Source organism: Botryllus schlosseri, chromosome 1 (genome assembly GCF_051294905.1).
Source record: "Botryllus schlosseri isolate E-star chromosome 1, Bs_hap1, whole genome shotgun sequence".
NCBI classification, from domain to species: Eukaryota; Metazoa; Chordata; class Ascidiacea; order Stolidobranchia; family Styelidae; genus Botryllus; species Botryllus schlosseri.
In genome coordinates this window covers 39,345,327-39,367,023 of record NC_137236.1, presented here as the reverse complement: position 1 = coordinate 39,367,023, position 21,697 = coordinate 39,345,327, and the positions used below count along the sequence as shown (strand labels likewise).

Genomic DNA, 21,697 nt, shown 5'->3' with positions numbered 1-21,697 from the left:
TGTGGACACAGTGAGATTGAACGGCTCACTGCATTGGGGATACGTCATACATTCCCTTTGGCCAAAGGCAATCTAAGGTCAATTTTGACCGACTTGCCGAGTGGAAAATTTGATTAAACGGGTACCAATAGAAAGCAACTGCTGTACCGATTACGGAAATATAAATTCTATTTTGCCCATGGCACTGGAACCCCCCAAAATCTGCTTCATATTTTACATTGTGTTGTTGTTTGGCATTGTGACGCAACAATGTTGTCTGACAAAACGATACTGCAGATCAGGAACAGGGAACCAAGCAGCAATGTCACAATGCCAAACTCCGTCACAATGCAAAACTGCAATTTTGGGGGTTCCAGAGCCATAGACAAAATAAAATTTAGTATTTTATATTAACGGGGCTCATGCTGATGATCAGATGTCTGTTTATTTCACCGACTTCATTACAAAGCTGCTAAAGCAGGGGTGGGCAAGCTTTTGAGCTCGCGGGCCGCATTCAACATCTGAATTCAATCGCAGGCCGCATTAGATAAAATTTGGATTATAGACCAAAACGCAATATAGTGAGGACATGGAGACAATATATGTGCTTATTTAAAACAATCCAAAAATTGCATTGATGATATCGTACACGCGTCAGAGAGATATAGTGGCGAGATTTGATAGGCTGGCGGACCTCAATCACCAATTTGTCAAAACTATAGAGATGAAAGTCGGTTGGCCCGATTCCTAGTAATTCAACTTTCGGCTCAGTTCCAGGACATACAATGCTGACAGCATCATAACTAGGGCCATTTTTATATGACCTTAAAAAATCAATTATATGACTTTATTTCTGGTAAAATATGACTTTATATCACTTTATGCGAAAATCGTGTATTTTTACATATAACCAACGTCACTCATGGAACTGACGAGTAAAACATGAACAACATAACATTATGACACATCCATTTTTATTTTAAACCACTTTTGTTGTACAGTTTCATGTAGTGTGGAATGTTGGAGTCTTTAAAGTTACGATTTGGACGTAAAATGACTTTAGTAAGGAAAATGAGCGTTCCACAGACGCTGATGTTGGTTGACACTTCTGCAGTTTTGCATACGGCGCTGGTGAAATGTCTTGTCTTTGTAGCTCCATAATTCGTTTCACATCGTTTTTGTCTAATCGCTTCTTAATGTAATTTTTGAGCTCAAGTGGATCTTTTCCGAAATCGAGGGCATTTAGATCAACATGAGCCTCATTTTCAGTATCAAGTTTGAAATTTTGTTGTAGTGGAGGCATATTTCTGTTAACTGACTTGTCAACTTTGGATCATTCAATGAATCTTTGACGCTCTTTACAATAACTCCTTCAGCTTCCCACGAGTTGACTATTTCTTTCGCTTGTGGAAGTCTCTGAACTTCAAATGACGTCCCACTTCAGTGCACAGAAGTAAAACAGATTGTGTGGCAACACAATGCAATGTGTGACCTCATAATACAATGTGTGACCTCATCGGTCAGCGACTGTAATGTCATGTAGGCTAACCTTACAGTTTGCCTTCGTTCAATCAGAAATTGCCTTACTTTCTTAGTGCGTAATTGCTTCTATTGGCACTTTTTATTGAAAGTATCCAACAATATGACTTTATAACTCAAATATGACCTAACCAGGAAAATATGACTTTATATGACTTTATAACTTTCTTAATATACCCCATATGGATGCGATTTTTGCGTTAAAATTGATTTCACGACTTACTGATGCATAGAAAAAAATATGACTTTAATGACTTTAAATGGCCCTAATCATAACCATGTTAGTTTCAAACACGCTTCTACTATGTAATTCATACTAAATACATATCAATACCTAGGAATAGGATGTAAATCGCACGGAGAGCAAAAATTTTTCCCAGTTGTGCTCAGCTTCGCGCCCTCCTTCAGATGCTTTCACGCCTTCCAGGGGGGTTTGAAAACCACTGTCTTAGAATTATCATGGTGAAATATACTAGGAAAAGGTTAGTCAAGTCCCTGCATCAGTTCGATTTTTAGTACGCATTTTATCAAAATTTTTGAAATGTTTCTTTAGACTCTCGCGGGCCGCACAGAACGGCGTAGCGTGCCGCATGCGGCCCGCGGGCTGTAGTTTGCCCACCCCTGCTGTAAAGCAACATAATAGTCACATACAGCAATGGATTCACGGTGTAGTGTAGCCAGGCTGTAGCTTATGACGTAATTATGAGCGTTATTATGGCGTAGGCAGCACTTGTAGTACTCACTCAAGTAAATCAAATTTTCTGTGGCTCTACTTCTACTTGTACTTGTCATATTTCGTGATCCACTAACTTAACTTTTCGTATAGTAGAAGTATTATGAACTTCCAATAAGAGAGAGAGAAAGACCATGACGGAGAAATTCAGTGATTGTTTTTAAAGAGAGTCAAGAATTTGGTGACACTTTGCGCAAAATAGATATGGATGGATCTGATATTTCTATTAACGTCTCAGTCAATATAATTCATGTAGCGGTTGCGTGGTTCATGTGCGCAATTTCAGACGACTCGTTTTCAAGCTATGTTCTGATAATGAGTTGCAATCGCCTTACCCGCAGCGGCTATATGAAGTGACAATATTCTCTCATGATTGATCGTATCTCTGAGAATGACTCGTACGTAGGATGTGATGTAACTGACAACATTTTCACAGAAATCTGTTCTGTTTTTCGACCGGGTCGATAGTGCAGCCGTCATTGGATTTCTCGGGATACTTTTCGATGCAGAATTTATCAAATTTGACGAACAACGACATCTGTTGGCCAAGCAGGATGATTTGCGGCAGTTATCAGATTGCAAATTGGAAAAGGTCAGTTACTGATATTTTTCTTCTCATAAATTTATAGTTTCAAGTTTGGTTCAAACTTGAACATTGAATCGTGGTAACCGATTCTTTTATATTTTCTTCATCTACTTTCATCCATACTTTATCCGGAAGGAGGTAATCAAGTCATCATTGTCTGACTATATAACAGATATCAGGAATAGAACGATTTCTTGTGCGTGCCTGAATCGAGCATAATTCGGGGTGTTTCGTGTGCATATGCGCTATTTCTTTTCAGATCTGCACGGAATGACTTTCTGTTGCAATTCAAGTAGAGTTGATATGGTATTTCGGAATCTTAAGTTTTACTATTTTTATTGGGAAAAACATATAAAATATTTAATTTGATATTTTTACTAAATATACGGTGCACAGTTCATTAAGACGGATTTTTCAATTAAAAATTGTGTTGTCAATGCCTCCTCATCTTGCGTCTCCAATAGGGGAGTTCAACCTTTTTTTTTTCAAATTTCATCGGCTTAGTTGTCAAATCATCAGGTTACCAAAAAAACGTTGCACAACAAAATTTGACTCAATTCCAACCAGTAGAAGCCGAGGTTACTCAAATTGAAATTTCGGTCATTTTTGAAATAATAGTGTTTACGGTGACCAATTTCGTCACACCGGCATGACCAAAAATCGTGTTCCAGGTATGCCTTAAGTGGCGGGAATGTATTTTCCACTCGTCTTGATCTTGACAAGGGCCTATGGTGGGGTTTGGATGAAGACAGCGCCAGTAAACGAAAAAAAGATATCGCACGGATTACCTGGAAATTGGTCCACTTCATTGAAATAGACACGTTGAAACGATGGTGAGAAAATTTTCAAATAGAGTACTTTACACATTGAAATTGACGACCACGAAAAGGACATGAACTGACAATAAACATGTAAAACACGGGCAAATATATTTCTCAAGTGATAGACAATATCTATATTCTTTGCCGGTCCAATGTAGATTTCTTCACGATACAATTTGATATTCTATGATATTTTATTATTTGCTCTGCAACACTTCTGTAGTACTATATCACAGGTGAATTAGAAGACTAATGGGCATCGTGACAGATTTTCTCCCTATCAAAAGTTATCATCCTCTCGTCATGTCATCCTCCATATTTGGTTGCTACCATCTAATTGTATCCATGTATCGTGGTAAAACACCAATGCTTTTTATTATTCCATGACAAGGGGGCCCAGGTGATATTGAAAGACCAGAAAATGACAAATGTGTTTTGTAAGCTCATTGGGTTACCCTTTGGTTTCCTTGAATCTCGCAAAGTTTCGAACACATAAAAAGCTCTAGTATCAACGCTTATGTGAAGTATCAGAATTTTTTATCAACTCATAAATACGAATCAGTGGCATAGCCCATTCTGAATTGCAATCAGCACTATTTTTAACGCCTTGTATAAGCCAATGTCAAGTAGCAGAGAAATATTCTAACACCGGAGCTGCTGAGGAATGCAACTGACGTTTCTGTGTATGAGATTTTGGGAATGGCGACTTTGCAAAGAGTAAAAACTTTGAATCAAGGCAGAGAGACATCGGTATGTCTTGCATAACTGGGATCGATTTCGTGAAATCTAAATTGGTCCGACAAAAAATACGTCTTGACTATCACTTGAGAAATATATTTACCGGTATTTTACCTGCTTGTCGGTTCATTTCCTTTTTGTGGTCGGTAATTTCAGTGCGTAAAATACTCTATTTGAAAATTATCTCACCATCGTTTCAACATGTCAATTTCAACGAAGTGGACCAATTTTTAGGTAATCCGTGTCACATCTTTTTTCTTTTACTGGCGATGTCTTCATCCAAACCCAGGGTTGTAACCAAGTCACAAGGCACTGAGTAACAGGTCAATCTCACTTTTACAGTTTTCACTCTAGTCAATTCGAGTCATTTCCAATTCATCACCGAGTCAAGTCCGAGTCCAAGTCAGCAAAAAGAGGATCGAGTCCGAGTCACGGTAGTATAACTCGAGTTGAGTCCAAGTCATTGTTTTGACTGCTCAGTTTCCTGTTGAAAACTTGCCGAACCCACTTTTTATAACTCTGTTTGATGATATCGAATGGTTCGCATTTGAGTAATTCCCTGTCAACATGCAAATATTTTTTAAATCCGTCTCCACACCCTCTCAGATTTTTCTCTAAATTTATATACAACCAAAGTATCTAGTTCTGAGTACAACGAAATTTATTTCGGAAAATTTCGTTGAACGGCTCTCGAGTTATTGCAGTTTGAAAAATGATGATTTTGTGATTACTCAACCATGAAATTTGGCAACACAAAACGTGTGTATGATTGTAACTGATATAGCTCAGAGGTTACGTATAGTAAAGGTTTGAATGTTATTTGGCAATAATTGTTGGTACATGTTCTTCACTTACCACGAATTTCCCCGCTCCACAGTATTGGGTCAAGGTTCAAAACGCGATTTCAAAATTGGCATATGTTAAAATCGGTGAGGCATAACGATATTTTTCAACTCATCTGGTGCAATTCTATTTAAACCAAAATTCACAAGCAAGGTGTCATTTGAAAGCTGTTTCCAACTAGAATGCACGAAACTTGGTTTTATTATTGATATTTGACAGCAACATGGTTAAAAATATTATATGGTGCATAATGCAAAATAGGTCATTTTTTAATTAATTTAATTATATTAATTCAGTGATTATCTGATTTTGACATTATTCTACTCCTTATATGATAATGTGTTTCAGTAGATAATTATTGTCATGCTCAGAGAGTACTTTTATTTATTGCATGTGCATTATGCTTGAAAAGGTGCTTCTGGATTTACCGACTATCAGTAATTCGAGTCAACATTCAAATAATATTTCAAATCTTGATTTGAAAATTGACATACCAGTATGTTAAAATCGGTGATGCGTGACGATATTTCTGAACTCTCTGGCACGACTCTATCTAACTCAAAATTCATAAGTAAGGTGTCATATGAAAGCTGTTACCAATTAGAATCCATCAGAATTGGTTGTGAATTGAATATAAGACAGGAACAACGGTTAAAAATATACTTTGACACTTTATGCAGAACAGGTCATGCACTGTTTAGAGCGCATCTTTTCAATGAAGTTTTAGACAAGTGGCATTCAAAGATCACATGCAATACCAATTCAGCAACGTTCTACTCTTTCCAAGCTTCCATTAGACACCTTCCTCGAAAAAATCGGTTTAAATAGAATTACGCTAGGCAGAGTTGCATATTTGTTACGCATGGCTGATTTTGAAAACATGGTGACTTTGAATTGACATTTGACCCCTAACCCCCATCAGTAAAGTTAAAAATTTAGGTCTATCACAATAAGCATATACCAAAATATCTTACTACAGAAATTTAAGTCTGCCCGGCAGCAATTTGATCACTATAATGTTAATTACAATTAGACACAGGTTCCAAGCGGTATAGCGTCACGGCCGAGTGAGCACAAAATGTCATTTTTCAAATTGCAATAACTCTGTAACGAATTGTCCGATTTTCTTGAAACAAAGTTTGTTATGCACCAAATTTAATGCCTGATCGATGTGAAAATTTTCAATTTGATCTGAAATGGTGTGGAGACGGGCGTTTGCATGTTGAGAGGAAATTACTCATTTATAATATACCGATTTTCCTCACTTTTAGCAGTTTCTGGTCACATTTTCAAGTACCAGTACCAATCAGACAAAATCCCAATACTATGGTTACTTTACTATTCTTCGAAATTACAATGAAATGTCGGTCTTGGCCGTCTGCGTCTCGAGTCATATGACTTGGCTCGAGTCATGCGTAATGACTCTTGTCCAAGTCGAGTTGAGTCATTTCTGTATTTTGACAAAATGACTCGGATGAAGGCGAGTCATCAGAAAATCATGACTCGAGTCACGGCTCAAGTCATTACAACCCTGTCCAAACCGCACCATAGGCCCTTGTTAAGATCAAAACAAGTGGAAAATACATCCCTGTCACTTCAGGCATACCTGGAACACGAAATTTGGTCATGTCGGTGTGACGAAATTGGTGACGAAATTGTGACGAAATTGTTCAAAAATGACCGAAATTTCAATTTGAGCAACCTCGGCATATGCTGGTTGGAAGTTGGAAGCAATGCAATTAACATGAAAAAAAGATTTGCTAAATATCCTTCCTTATTCAAGTTTTTGTAACATGGACTCTCTAATATCCTGAAATGTATGAATCATTCAAATATGGCAGATATCCAATCCTGTATAATAAAAATGTAGATAAAAAATCCAAGTGTAGCTCTTGTGTATGACTCAGCAACTAATAAAGAAATTGAACTTACTAATTTTGTCATTGCACACCATCCTGATTACAAGCACTAACACTCTTACTACTAACAAAAGACATTGGTCATAAATGGAATTTAGTCAAGTAGTCAAAGACCATAGTCTATGTCTAGTCTATATGTACTTAATCAAGTATTCAAGGATTGGGACTTGCAGTCTTTCCCAATCATTTGTTCGACCCAAACAGCTCAGCTACACCACAAATATTTTTAATTTTGTCAAGTGGGAAGCATCGTTTGGTCATATTCACATCATTTTTACAATTTTACAAATCCAGCCGAAGCATTTTCTCTGTCACAGTATCATGGTATAATTCCAAAAATTACATCAATTTTGAGTGCATCACGAAAACGCATCTTGTGATTTTCTTCCCCTCTGCAACTGAGTTGTAATTTGCAAGTAATGTCCAATTTTATCTATATCAGGGGTGGGCAACTTTTTCGGCGAAAGGGACGCCTGAGATTTACGAACCATTGCGCGGGCAACTGGAATGTTGATAACCTTTTTTTAGTCGTCGATAGCAGCGAACCGAATTACGTAACATTGCAAACAAGACTTCTATTAATACGCTCTAAAATTGATAACAATATGTCATGCAACTGTTCAGTGCGCAATCAAGCCCTGGTCGCGCGAAGCGCGAAATTTTTTGGACGACTGAATTAGGCTATAGCTATATCAATAAATATGTCACTAACATACATTGGGGGTCGCATCTGTATACCACTGGGCTCATTTGGCAAGGACAGGATTATTCGACGTTTAGACATAGCAAAATCGACGCTATCAGTGAACATGCCTCTATCATTTTGTGCAAATGTTTTGTCGACGATCTCGCTGCGAGTGCACATCACAAGCGAAGCCGTATCTCCTAATTGTGAATATAGTTAGACTCAATTCTGTGAATAATATGTATTTATAATTTTCAGAAGGGGGCTCAAATACTGAATGCAAGAAATCTAGTGAAAATGAATCATGCTAAGTGCCGAGAAAAATTTCGAGTCAATTAAATCTGCTATGAAATATTCTACTTCATGGTCATATACGAAGATCTGAGATAAATATGGCTAACCCCTGGATACGTCAATACGTCAGAACTGTTGTTTTAGTCATCATCAAATTTCGCGGTCATGCTAATCAAATTTTGGTTGGCCTTGCAATTGTACCTGATGTCATAAATAATTTCGAGAATTACCTCGCAGGCGACACCTAACCTTCTCGTGTGCCAAATTTGGCCTGCGTACCACGGGCTGGCCGCACCGAATCTGTATGGTTAATGAGAACAGTGATTGGTGGTACATAAAAATTCTATTGAAATTTCTTTGAAACCAAATGTTTTCATGATAGAGAAGTCATAGTCATAGTCATTCTCACAAACTCCGACTCCGACTCCAGTCAGTATTTTCCAACCGACTCCGACTCCAACTATTATAGTTCGCACGACTCCTACTCCATCAAGCGAAAATTACCCCGACTCCGACTCCGACTCCACAGCCCTGGTTACTCACCATCAGACTTGGACAACTGAATAATTCTAGTTACTAATTTCACTAATTAGGAGCGAAATGCCAGTAATCTAATTCTAATCTAATTTATGTATTGCTTCTTTGCTCTAATTCTAATCTAGTTTATTGTTTTCCTGAAAATGTTTATTTGCATAAGGCATTTTGCAGAGAGATCCGGTGCCAAGTCGCCATCGCATTGCTTGCACCGTGCAGTCATTCAGGAGAACTTTATAGTGCAGATGTCGTCAAGTCAAAACGTGTCGCCAACCACTTTTCAAAATTCGTGCAGGCCAAGGGCCGCAAGAATGCAATGTCTAGACAAAATAGACTACACAGTTGAGCATCCACGTATTAAAACTTACTGTTACTAAAACGCTGTGCTCACTAACATGGGCATCGGAAGTAATATTTTATTGAAGTAGTACAAATACAACAAGAAATATCATGATCATGAACTTCCTTTTATTATGAGCTGCGCACGATACCTGACAACACTCTAGTGACGCCCTAGGCCGTTTCCTAAGCATCTCAGTCTTGTCAGTGTCTGAACCATTGCACGTCAAGGCAATATACTAATACTCAATAACTCCGATTCCGCTGGCTGGAATTGAGCCAAATTAGGTAAACATCGTTTCTTTAGAAAACCGAACAATTTCATGGGATGAACGGGAAATTTTGAATTTTTTTAAACATTTTTATATAATCATTGAAAAGACATTCTTCTCCAGTAGCAATGCGGCTACTGGTTGGAATTGAACCAAACTTAGCGTGCAGGCTTCAATTAGGTAACCTATCAATTATCAAATTGCTAATAGAATTTGGAAAAAAGTCATTTTCGAACACCCCTACTGTGTAGCTCTAATTCGAATCTAATTTTGAAAATAACTGTGTAGCTCTAATTCTATTTTTATTCTAATTCGTAAAAAACTATGTAGCTCTAATTCCAATTCTAATGTAATTCGATAAAAAACTAGCTTTAATTCTAATCCTAATGTACCGTAATTTTGGAAAACTGTATAACTGTAATTCCAATCTAATTTGAAAAAAAAACTCTGTACCTTTAATTCTAATTCTGAAAAAAAATATGTGTAGCTTCTATTCTAATTCCAATCTAATTTGGAAAAAAACGCTCTAATTCTAATTTCAATCTAATTTGGAAAAAAATGGTGAGCTCAAATTCTAATTCAAATCTAATTTGAAAAAAATTTGTAGCTCTAATTCTAATTGAATTCTACGTCGTAAAAACATGTGTAGCTCCATTTTCAATCCTAATCCAATTCGGTGTAGCTCTAATTATAATTTTATTTGCAACAAAACTGTAGCTTTGATTATAATTTTATTTGAAAAAACTGTGTAGCTCCAATTATAATTTTATTTGAAAAAAAAAACTGTGTAGCTCTAATTATAATTTTATTTGAAAAAAAAAACTGTGTAACTCTAATTATAATTTTATTTGGAAAAAAAACTGTGTAGCTCTAATTATCATTTTATTCGGAAAAAAAAACTGTGTAGCTCTAATTATCATTTTATTTGGAAAAAAAACTGTGTAGCTCTAATTATAATTTTATTTGGAAAAAAACTGTGTAGCTCTAATTATAATTTTATTTGAAAAAAAAAACTGTGTAGCTCTAATTATAATTTTATTTGGAAAAAAACTGTGTAGCTCTTATTATAATTTTATTTGAAAAAAAAACTGTGTAGCTCTAATTATCATTTTATTTGGAAAAAAACTGTGTAGCTCTAATTATAATTTTATTTGGAAAAAACTGTGTAGCTCCAATTATAATTTTATTCGGAAAAAAACTGTGTAGCTCTAATTATAATTTTATTTGAAAAAAAAAAACTGTGTAGCTCTAATTATAATTTTATTTGGAAAAAAAACTGTGTAGCTCTAATTATAATTTTAATTGGAAAAAAAACTGTGTAGCTCTAATTATCATTTTATTTGGAAAAAAACTGTGTAGCTTCAAGTATAATTTTATTTGGAAAAAAACTGTAGCTCTAATTATAATTTTATTTGGAAAAAACTGTGTAGCTCCAATTATAATTTTATTTGGAAAAAAACTGTGTAGCTCTAATTATAATTTTATTTGAAAAAAAAAACTGTGTAGCTCTAATTATCATTTTATTTGGAAAAAAACTGTGTAGCTTCAAGTATAATTTTATTTGGAAAAAAACTGTGTAGCTCTAATTATAATTTTATTTGAAAAAAAAAACTGTGTAGCTCTAATTATAATTTTATTTGGAAAAAAACTGTGTAGCTCCAATTATAATTTTATTTGGAAAAAAACTGTGTAGCTCTAATTATAATTTTATTTGAAAAAAAAAACTGTGTAGCTCTAATTATCATTTTATTTGGAAAAAAACTGTGTAGCTTCAAGTATAATTTTATTTGGAAAAAAACTGTGTAGCTCTAATTATAATTTTATCTGGAAAAAAACTGTGTAGCTCTAATTATAATTTTATTTGAAAAAAAAAACTGTGTAGCTCTAATTATAATTTTATTTGGAAAAAAAACTGTGTAGCTCTAATTATCATTTTATTTGGAAAAAAACTGTGTAGCTTCAAGTATAATTTTATTTGGAAAAAAACTGTGTAGCTCTAATTATAATTTTATTTGGAAAAAACTGTGTAGCTCCAATTATAATTTTATTCGGAAAAAAACTGTGTAGCTCCGATTCTAATCTAATTTGGAAAAAAAACTGTGTAGCTATAATTCTAATCCTAATCTTATTTAGAAAAAAACTGTGTAGATCTAATTCTTATCCTAATCTAATTTGAAAAAAACTGTGTATCTCTAATACTAATGGTATTCGTATAAAAAACTGTGCAGCTCTAATTCTAATTCTAATCTAATTTTGAAAAACAGTATAACTCTAATTTTAATTCTTTGGCCTGAAGTACTTACTTTTTTACGTACTTGTATATCGCTAATACTACTTTGGTAGAAATGTACTTGAGTACTTCTACTTGAGTATCGACGACGACTACTTTGACCACCACTACTTTATACAATACAAAGAATATTCACGAGTAGATTTTAACGAGAGTTCATGCTCAGGAATGAGACTAAAACTAATGCAGTGTATGCATTGTGTACAATCAAATATTGTAACAAATCACTAATAAACTGTAAATATATGAATATCGATTTCAATACATGATCACGTCACGATGATGTCATCTTACCTCATGAAGCCAATATTGTGTTCAGATAAGCAAGATATTGCTCGATTGCACGGAGGAACAAGATATCGATTGGTCGGTAATTGAAACGTCTTGGAAAAAGTATCAAGTACGATTCCTCATTCGGTTTTAGGAATGCGTTCAAACTCATTTATATTTCCCTATCATTATATCTCGAGTATCGGAATTGATCCTTCTTTAGGTGTCTATCTTAACTTCCGGGAATAACTGTCTTTAATCAAATTACCTGAATCTTGTTTCAAGCTTTAACAACTTATGTCTTCCGCATTTAAGATGGAGGTCCTGGAAATTGCTGTGAATGGCCAGATTTCCGTCGAGGATTACAACAGACATTTGAACCGTGCCAGAGAAATTTCCGCTTTTGGCAGTATCCATGCAATGTTCTTCCTCCAGGAAGAAGATGAATTCCAAAATATTGTAGAAGCTTTCAAGCAAAAGAAGGTAGTAATTATGATCCGGTGTTATTTGCACAGATTCAACGTACATATTCCACCAACACACGTTTATTATTGAATTCTGCCGCTCAGCTCGAATCCCCTTCACATGAATTAACTTATTTTTCTTGTCCTAGATATCCACCCCAGATGCGGAGTTCGTAATTCTTATCAATAAGTTTATCTAAAGCAGGGATGGCCAACCTGAGGCCGTAGAATGGAATTTGTTCGGCCTTCGACACGTAATTCAATTATTATTTTTTGGTGGCCTTCAACACAACATGCATATTCAATTTACAAATCGACTCCTGATAGTGATCAATATGGAAATATTTTTTGCGCAACTTTAATATAGGAGCGCCCTTTGCAATCTGAGCCCCGCAGTACAGATGTGAACAGCATATGAAAATGAAGGGCCCGACATACAAATACCAACTTGAAATCGTGTGCTCCTCACGAAAGAATATTGATTCTGGCACTATTGGGCGATTTCAATATATTTCCACTATACACTGACAATCCTGACGGGAGGTGGAATAACAACAGTTAGGATACAACAAAGTGACTACTAACTATCGGCCCACCAGAAGATAAATCATCAATTATGATTTGCCCAAGATTTTCGAAAACTCCCACCTCCATGAACTCAACCGGTGAATCTGATCACATGGGCTGAGGAAGGAAAAATGAAATGTTTGGCAGTGATATGTGAAACTACTAATATTAATGACAAAATTCATTCCCGAATCTGAAAAAAATTTCACGGCTTGTGCGACCACAATTGGTTCCAGAAATTAGTGTGCCGATGTTTATAAATAGATTCGTCTGGAGTTCACCGGAAACGGACATGGGCAGATATTTGACATCCAGTTAGTTCATTACGACTATGTCCTGGAATGCGGCCGTGGGCGACATGAGTAATCGAAATGTGGCTATGAACAGCAAAAAGGTTGGCTACCCCTGATCTAAAGTGCCATGTAACAAATCATAGCCCCTGGTGACATGCCTAGCAATAGCAAGAAGCATCATTATAATATACAATATTAATAGTAATATTCTCCCGTCGCAGATCGAATGCATCAGATGCATAATCCACCTTGGATGTAAGCTTGCTTCAGTCTATGACGTTTCGTCTCTCGTCAACAACTCTACTTTGAAGAAAGTAACATTGATATACTTCAGTGAAGACGACATGTTGAAAGGAGACGATTTGAAAGAAGTGCAGAAGATTGCAAATGATACCGATACTGAGTTGGAAGTTTTAGAAGGTGAGTCATGGTTTGGTTCGGTATATTATTAGGTAAGGTGTTATATTACGTATGTATATACGTTTTGCCATCATTTTGCATGAAATGCTCATTTCACGTAACATGCCTGATGCGTTACTGACACAACTTGAAATCTTGTGGTTATGACATGATATGGTGTGACGTAGCTTTGTTACCACGATTACCTGAAAACGCTCGGTAGTATTGAATAGTAGTGTAATTCGATATCCTATACTTAATATTTAATACGAATAATTGTTTTACGCATGATTTCCCATACGTCGCTGATCGTGAACTTGTTTATGAGGTCTTGTCAATTTTGAAGTAAGACGTCGTTGAAGCGCGTCTAAAAACTACTTTTCAATTGACAATATCAAGAATGCAAAATTCAGTTGCCCAGCATTAAAAAACTGATGTAGAAATAGTACTCAATTGAAACTACTTGAGTAAGTACACCAGTCGCTATACACTAATTGAGTACTAGGAAAAAGTAGAAGTACTTCGCAGCTGATGACACCCTAGCTTTTGGGGTTGTGTTAAAGATACATAGTGCTTAATGATGGGGCGATGAGTCAAAAAAAATTGGGGATCGAATATTTTCGTAACCGTAGGAGAAAATACAGTGCTCTATATGGATTTTTTGCGACATCTGGTGATCATACTGACACCCATTGGTTCTGAAAGTTGCTAACGCGAGTTCCTGAATGATCGTCGGTGCGTTCAAGGAAGTCGTTTCTAAAGTAGATTTCGTTGACGGGTCGCTTACTTTTAGCAGTTAACGGAATATATTTACTTTCCAAATTGCAATCTTGATATATCATCGTGACTAATGCAAAATGACTAAATACACGGCAAGTGAGCGAAATATTGTAAAATATATATTAAGTTACCGCGATACATTGGCTATTTCACGCGACTCCTATGCTACTTTCACACAACAAAAATGACGAAAAATCATCCCGGAACTACTTGCTACTTTTCAAAATCCAAATTGCATGAAGTATGTAGTTTTGTCGAAAAACTGTTACAACCAGTAAAAATGAAAGTATTTCAAAATTGAAACGACCAGAATAATGAGTGCAAGCAGGCAACACTACTTGCGTACTCTGATAAAGTAAAAGTAGTTAGTTATTGACCACCGATACAAAATAATTTTGGATTTGGATTTGAAATTCTAATCAGTAACAGGATTTTGATTTAGACCAACGCATACATCATTGAATAACAAGCATTATATATTCTCTAAATTCTTTCTCATTTCAGTGCATCGAGAAAGAGACGCCTGGCAGCAACTCGACAGCGCATTTTTCGACAGGTAAGTCGATGTTGCGAAGTCTGACCGGTTCTAGAAATGAGTGTTGAGATTTATCCTTCCATTCTCATGCATAGTAAAAAAAAGTATTTTAGATTAAATATTAATGTGGTGTCGTATAGTGTCGTCATAACGATGTCACACGGTGCATCAAACGAAGTGTCGTTGAAATAAAACTTTTTTTATTCTGCAAGAATATAATAGCGCTGTCATGCATCCCAGTAAGCAGTGAAATTGGGCCAAATTACTTTTATAATTGGAAAAAGTAGAAGTACCTGGTTGCTGTCAACCTCTTCCAATGTATAAAACTAAAGTTGAGCTTCGGCATTCATGCGTCACTTCAATGCACGATTACTTGCTGCATTCATCTAACGTAGATCTCATTTTCTTGCGAAAAGTATTGGATAATAAAAACTGACATTTGACGAGATGCTTGCATTATTAACACGGCAAAAGTATAAAAATAATCCGTCCGCATTGTTTACCTGCTCGAAGTAAAAAATAGAGTGGATGGTCGGAATATGTGGTTGCATCATTTGTAGAAACGATCGAAATAGTCCTTGATTCGACTCGTGCAGAAGTTGGAATGATCCCGTCCATTTTTTTCTTGGGTACAAGAACAAGTATTGTAAATGAAGGATGAAAATTACTCAAGTATGGGAATTTAAAATATGATTATTTTGATGGGTTGTGTCATACTTTTCTTAGGTAATCGCAGGTGACAACTTACAAATTTTCCGCACGTATCGTATGGATCAACGTGTCGTCAAAAATTGAGCCGCAAGTAGACGCAATTTCGTGATTAATAACAGTCAGATTTGGACAACTATAACATTTACAGCGTTTTCAAATTGTAGTAGAATGAGAATTAGAGTCATACAGTTATTTCCAAATTGAATTAAATTGAAATGATAACTACACAACTATTTCCAAATTAGATTGGAATTAGAATGACTGCATTCGCGAAAACTTGGACATTTCATCATGTCCCGTCATATCAAATCACGGTTCCTGCACATGAGCATGATAATAGAAAATGTCTGCACAGCAAGCTCGGCTCGTCTCGCACTATACTGTTCTCTCAGCAGCATTTACAGGAAAACCAGAAATAAGATTAGAATCAAAATGAGAACGACGAATTATTTCACGGATCAGATTCGAATTAGATTACCGGCATTTCACTCTATTTAGTCTAATTAGACAACTAGAATTATCCAATGATCCAAGTGTGATATCATTACGCATATTGTCACCCATTTAAGGTTACCTTGATGCAGAAATGCACGACCCTATTTTTTTTGACGTTTCCACTCATACAGATGATCCTAGTGGCGCTAAAAAGACACTTTCCATCAAAGTGTTGAGCCATCTTTCCAATTGTCATTGATACTCGACATTTGTAACTACACTGTAATTTACGTGATGGAAATGTAAAGTGTCAACAAAGCCTTCTAGTAAGTAGAGCGTCCCGGTCAATGCCACTCCCTGGTATACGATGTGTTGCCTGCAAGTTTCTTTTCCAGAAAGGCGTGTACTGAATTGATATGTCGCCGTATATTGGATTGTGAGCCGGATATGCTCGTGAATCATATTGCAAAAATGGAAATCCAAAGTCCATCTGTAGATTAAATCCCTACAATGCATCCGACTATGAGCCTGGGTCGTTTACAAAAAGTTTAATTCTATTTTACACGCTCTAATGACGTAAACGAGCGAACGGTGCATATCCCTCTGATTATCCGAATAGTAGGAAAACTTGTTTGATTAACTAGGATATTGATTTATTCAGAGGTTGCCTACTTGTTTTTCAGCGAGCGTAAGAAAAGGCGACAGAAGCAACGAGGGTAATCGTGTACAATAGCCAACAATTCGTCATCAGCAAAAATTGAGATTTACGAGCGGAATGACTGCGTTGCATTTTAGAATTCAAGTTGACGATTTCGCATTCGATTGACACAATTGACACGTTACAATGTAATGATGCGATTTATATCGTGCATTTTACAGTTAGGTAACCTGAAAAAGTTGCGCAGGTTTAACGACACGACAAAAACAACATTCATGTCCGCAAATATCGTTTCGATTCTCGCTTTTCATCACATGTGTGTTTTAAGGCGTTAATTACTGATTTAATGAATTTGAACAGACAAGTTCTTCCACTAGAGTAGACTTGAAGCCGTGATTATGTAGGATTTGGTGCATTTATCATGATTGATACGCAGGTTACAATGGAATAGCTTCATTTCAAAATAAATATCTTCCGTCTTCTATGATGAATTATTGTCATACTGTATATTTCGTTGTAGCAACCAATGTCCTCTTTCTAAATCACCAGGTCGGAGAATGTCAAAGAATAATTATGCTGGAATTTATTTGTCAAATCAGCAATCGTTGTCCAACTCTAATCCATACTACTGTTACACTAGTTATCATGAATATTCGTGATGTTACTTTTTCTAAGCCAATATACAATATACATTTCATGCAAACTTTCACGATGATTGTAGAAGGTAGTTATGTGTATATAAAGACTAAAATCTCGATATGTGTTAGTGATCAGGTGTGATGGTTTTAAATAATTGAATATGATGTACAAAAAAAATACAAAACACGGAAAATGAATAAAAAAAATGTTACTAATCCCACATGTATCGTGTATAGTGTGTTGTCATTTTTAATGGTTGATTATGATAAAAAAATAGAATAAAAAATGAATAACTAAAAAAAAATGAAAAAAAAAATGTTGTTGATCATAGATGTCTCTAGTAGTGCATGAATCCCAATGTAATATCAATTATGTAGTATCTTCTATGTTCCGTCATCCTCTCGTGATCACTTTCTATGTCTTGAGTACAGTTGGCGTCACGGAAAAAAAAATATTAATCTAACAGACTTTATAACTTTCATTGGCAAGGTATTTCATGACATATTGGTTGGATGAAAATAAAGACTCTCTCTCTCTCTCATCAAAAAGCTTGATATTATGCTGTTGCATAATGATGGTCGCTGTATTTCAAGTCAATGATTTTCATGGTTCAATTTCGATGTTCACGTTTTATGCTAGCTTGGTGATTCCAAATGACCAAACCGAAATATCATTACCACATCCCCCTTAGTGACCATGCTTATTATTATATGTGAATAATTAATTCCTAATGGTCTAATATACTCAAGTTAACAGATAAAGAGACAATTTCTAAATGTATAACAATCGGAATTTATGAAATCGTATAAATGTGATTCAAAGAGCTTGTTGGCGTTACAGAGCTGCAATATACAATTGAATAGTATATTCATTCCTTCCAATTCCTTACTAGTTGCTGACGATTACACCTAGCGATGGTCAGCCGAAAATGTCGGGGCCATTTCAATAGGAATATACTATCCAAACACTATTCACTAAACACTTATTACGAAATTATTATGCTTCGCTGCTTGACATTCTGTAACATTTTGTCGTTGACAAATATTCCTCATTATCCGTTGTGATTGAAACAACAATAATATTATCCCAAACCGAGAAAATTGTTAATGACTACGAAGTACATTAGCTTAGACTAGGAGTGTAGTAGCTGAATTTTCGCTGATTGTATTTTGTTCATGCAGCTCATTTTCATGTTATGTAATGTGTAGAATTAGTGTGAAATAAACAATAATTAGTCATTTAAACTTGTAGTAAATTTGGTTGGATTGTTGCGGTGTGAGGAGACTTAATCAGCGTGTGTTATCATGCGAAAGCGTAGAAGGGGGCAAGAAGTTGCATAGCCATCGGAAGAAAATGTATGCGCCAGAACTTTTTCTAAGGTGAGGTAGGTAGCAGAGATGAGCATTGTATTGGACAGGATCAGGAATATGGGGTTATTTTCGTTAGGTCCGGATCGTGATTTTGAAAAAAAAGTTTGGACTCGGACCGGATTGTGATTTAAAAAAATATAGTTGGACTTGGACTTTCAGCATGCCAAAATCCGGACTCGGGCACGCTGATTTCGCAACCAGAAGTGGGGGGTATTTTAATATAGCTCAGTGTTTGTTTATATACCTCAGTGCGGGCGGATGGAGAGAAGAATTGTTCCCAGTGTTGCCAATGGACGTTGATTCAAGTTGATCGTTAATGTAGTAGTTGCTCACCTATATCTTGTGATTTGGCTGGTTCTTTCGTCTAAAATATTTTATGTACTCACGGAACAAACTACTATGGCAAGTTTGTTGTGTATCGACCCGGAACGTGAATATATTAGTTGTTTGTCTGGTATGGATAGTAGGTACATTAGGATTGGATAGATATAACTTTTTTTCGAAATTTACTGGCTAAAGATGCTACTGGTTGAATTCCAACCGGTGTAGGTGAATTCTTTGAAGTGGAAAATTTTGGGTTAGAAAAATGGTGTTGAATAGTATGTTCATATTGGAATGAGCCCGGATATTTTCGGCTGTCATATTTTGTGATACGATTGATGATATACAATGTTATTTTCAATTATCTATTAGTTGCTGACGATTACCCCTGACGAGTTTCTGCCGAAAATATTCGGGTTCATTTCAATATGAATATACTATTCAATTGTATATTCAAGTTCTGTACCTCCAAGAAGCTCTTCAAAGTAGTGTTGCAGATCTATAATTATTGATGAGAGAATATCCCACAGTAAATACCGTGTGGGTTGGAGTTGAGTCAAATTTGTTATGCACCATTCTTACAAACCTTTATAGGGACGGGCAGCCAGTATAATTCGAAAAAGTGTGTATACTTTTTATTATATTGAAAATTTTCCAGTTGTAATAACTTCGCTTCTACAGGCTGGAATTGAATCGAATTTGATGTGCAGCGTTTGTTCAAACCGACCTAACAATTTTATCAACTAGCCAGTCAAATTTATAAAAAAAAAACTATAATGATCAACCCTGATGTCATTGTACGTACGTACATGCACATTGCTCATGATTTGATGGTTAGGTATTGATAGCCATCTAGCCAGTCTACATATTTACATTCGTGTTGCTAAAATGTAAAATTAAAGTTGCTGTGTCATGTAGGCCCACTGCAGCTCGAGTTAAGGCAAACATTGGAAATATACATCTTTTCACAGACCAGAGTTATATTTCAGATAGCCTAATTATTCTCTATAACATGTTCTTCTGTTTTTTATTTATAGATTGGGACTTCAGATTTTGAAAATATTTTTGGATCAGGATGGAGTTGGACTGTAAGTTTTGAAAATATTTTTGGATCAGGATATAGTAGGACTGAGTTGAAAATTTTCAGGAACGGACTTGGACTGTGAATTTTGAAAATATTTTTGGATCAGGATGCAGTAGGAGTGAGTTAAAAATTTTCAGGATAGGACTTGGACCGAAAAATATCACAGTCCGCTCATCACTGGTAGGTAAGCGTAGTGCAGATGTGAGGATACATATAAACAGTTAACGTAATGCGATATAATAGACCAGTGGTTCCCAAACGGTGGGGAATTCGCCACTGGTGGGAAATTCAATGGTTTCTAGTGGGGAATACCGTAATTTTCCATGTATAATGAGCAAAATTCTACCGATTTTTTTGCCCTGAAATAGGCTGTGCGCATTATACATGGGTACAGCAAGCCTTGAAAAAAATCTCCCTCCATCAAGAACTTGAAATCGTACCTTTCTTCATGTTTGTTTCCAATGCCCCGTAATTCGTATTATAGAGTGTACGGCGCTGTCAAATAGAGAAGCGTGTTGCCAATTAACGAGAGTCTTCTGCACAATACGTGCTCTCTTGCTGAGTTAGTTTGCCGTTTGTACGCGAGCGAAATTAGGTCGCAGATTGCTACAAGAGTGCGCGGAATCCTTGCTGATTCATCGTGTCAACGACAGGTCTTAACAATTGCATGCACAAGAGGCCATGTGCGCAAGATATAATCCAGTGGTTCCCAACCTTTTTTCGACTCATCGCCCCCTTTTCAAATTCCACGCCGATCATTGCCCCCCAAATATTGGGAACCGAAAAATGGGCATACAGACTGAAATCACCGGCGAGTTAACTAAGATAAAAGGTCAAATTTTCGAGTCGACCTCTAAAGTACACTTTTCCAGCTAAATTTTGGTGAGTTGACTAACAAAAAAGGTGATTTCTCCGACTTGATTCCAAAAGGACCGTAACAGCACTGCGTCAGCCCCCCAATACGTTGGTCTTGACCCCCCCTCCATAGGGCGACAAAGCAAACTTCTGCACCCATCAGACCAAACCCTCCCCCCGATACCTCTTTACCGCTACTTCTCAGCACAAATTGTTGGACTCTTAGGTTAGTCGGCTTAATCCGCGCGAAGCCCGAAAAATTTATATCATTCATGATTGAATCGGTCAATATGATCGGGAATTGCATATATATTGCTGTCAATTTTTTATCCTCTCTCTGCTCATGTGTATTCAGATTTACCGGTAAAGCTGAGTGAGGTGTCTTGGAAAATGTAGGGCCCGTAAATAATAATTGAACAATGAACATATTCGGGCGAACCCGTGGGTATAATGACTTCGTTACGTAATGACATTTCGTGTCCTGTCTGCTATGTCAAAAGATATTCAAATCGCCCATACGTACTAAACTTAAAGACGCACACGATTTCAAATAGGTATATCTGCGAGATGTCATTTTTTTGTGGGGTTCTGATCGCCAGAACAGGAACATTTGGCGCAAGCCATTTAGGCGCCTATGAACAATTAAATATATATGTAGGCTATATCCAGCACCGTAACTGCCGCACCCCAGACCCCCCAATTGGGGGGCCCGAGCTCGAAGGGGGCCCAAAATTATTTCGTGAA

At 36.3% G+C, this 21,697-nt stretch overlaps 1 protein-coding gene across 1 annotated transcript in view; it reads left to right on the top strand.

Annotated features, from left to right (window-relative positions):
• Window positions 1-18,567, top strand: part of LOC145436426 (protein NLRC5-like) — a 233,178-nt gene extending 214,611 nt beyond the window's left edge. The window contains exons 6-9 of the mRNA XM_080313775.1: window positions 2,688-2,843; window positions 11,892-11,972; window positions 12,158-12,325; window positions 13,388-18,567. Of these exons, the coding sequence (XP_080169901.1) occupies window positions 2,688-2,843; window positions 11,892-11,972; window positions 12,158-12,325; window positions 13,388-13,618 (636 nt within the window). The 3' untranslated portion in view covers window positions 13,619-18,567. The remainder of the gene's footprint in view (window positions 1-2,687; window positions 2,844-11,891; window positions 11,973-12,157; window positions 12,326-13,387) is intronic.
• Window positions 18,568-21,697: the final 3,130 nt, after the last annotated feature.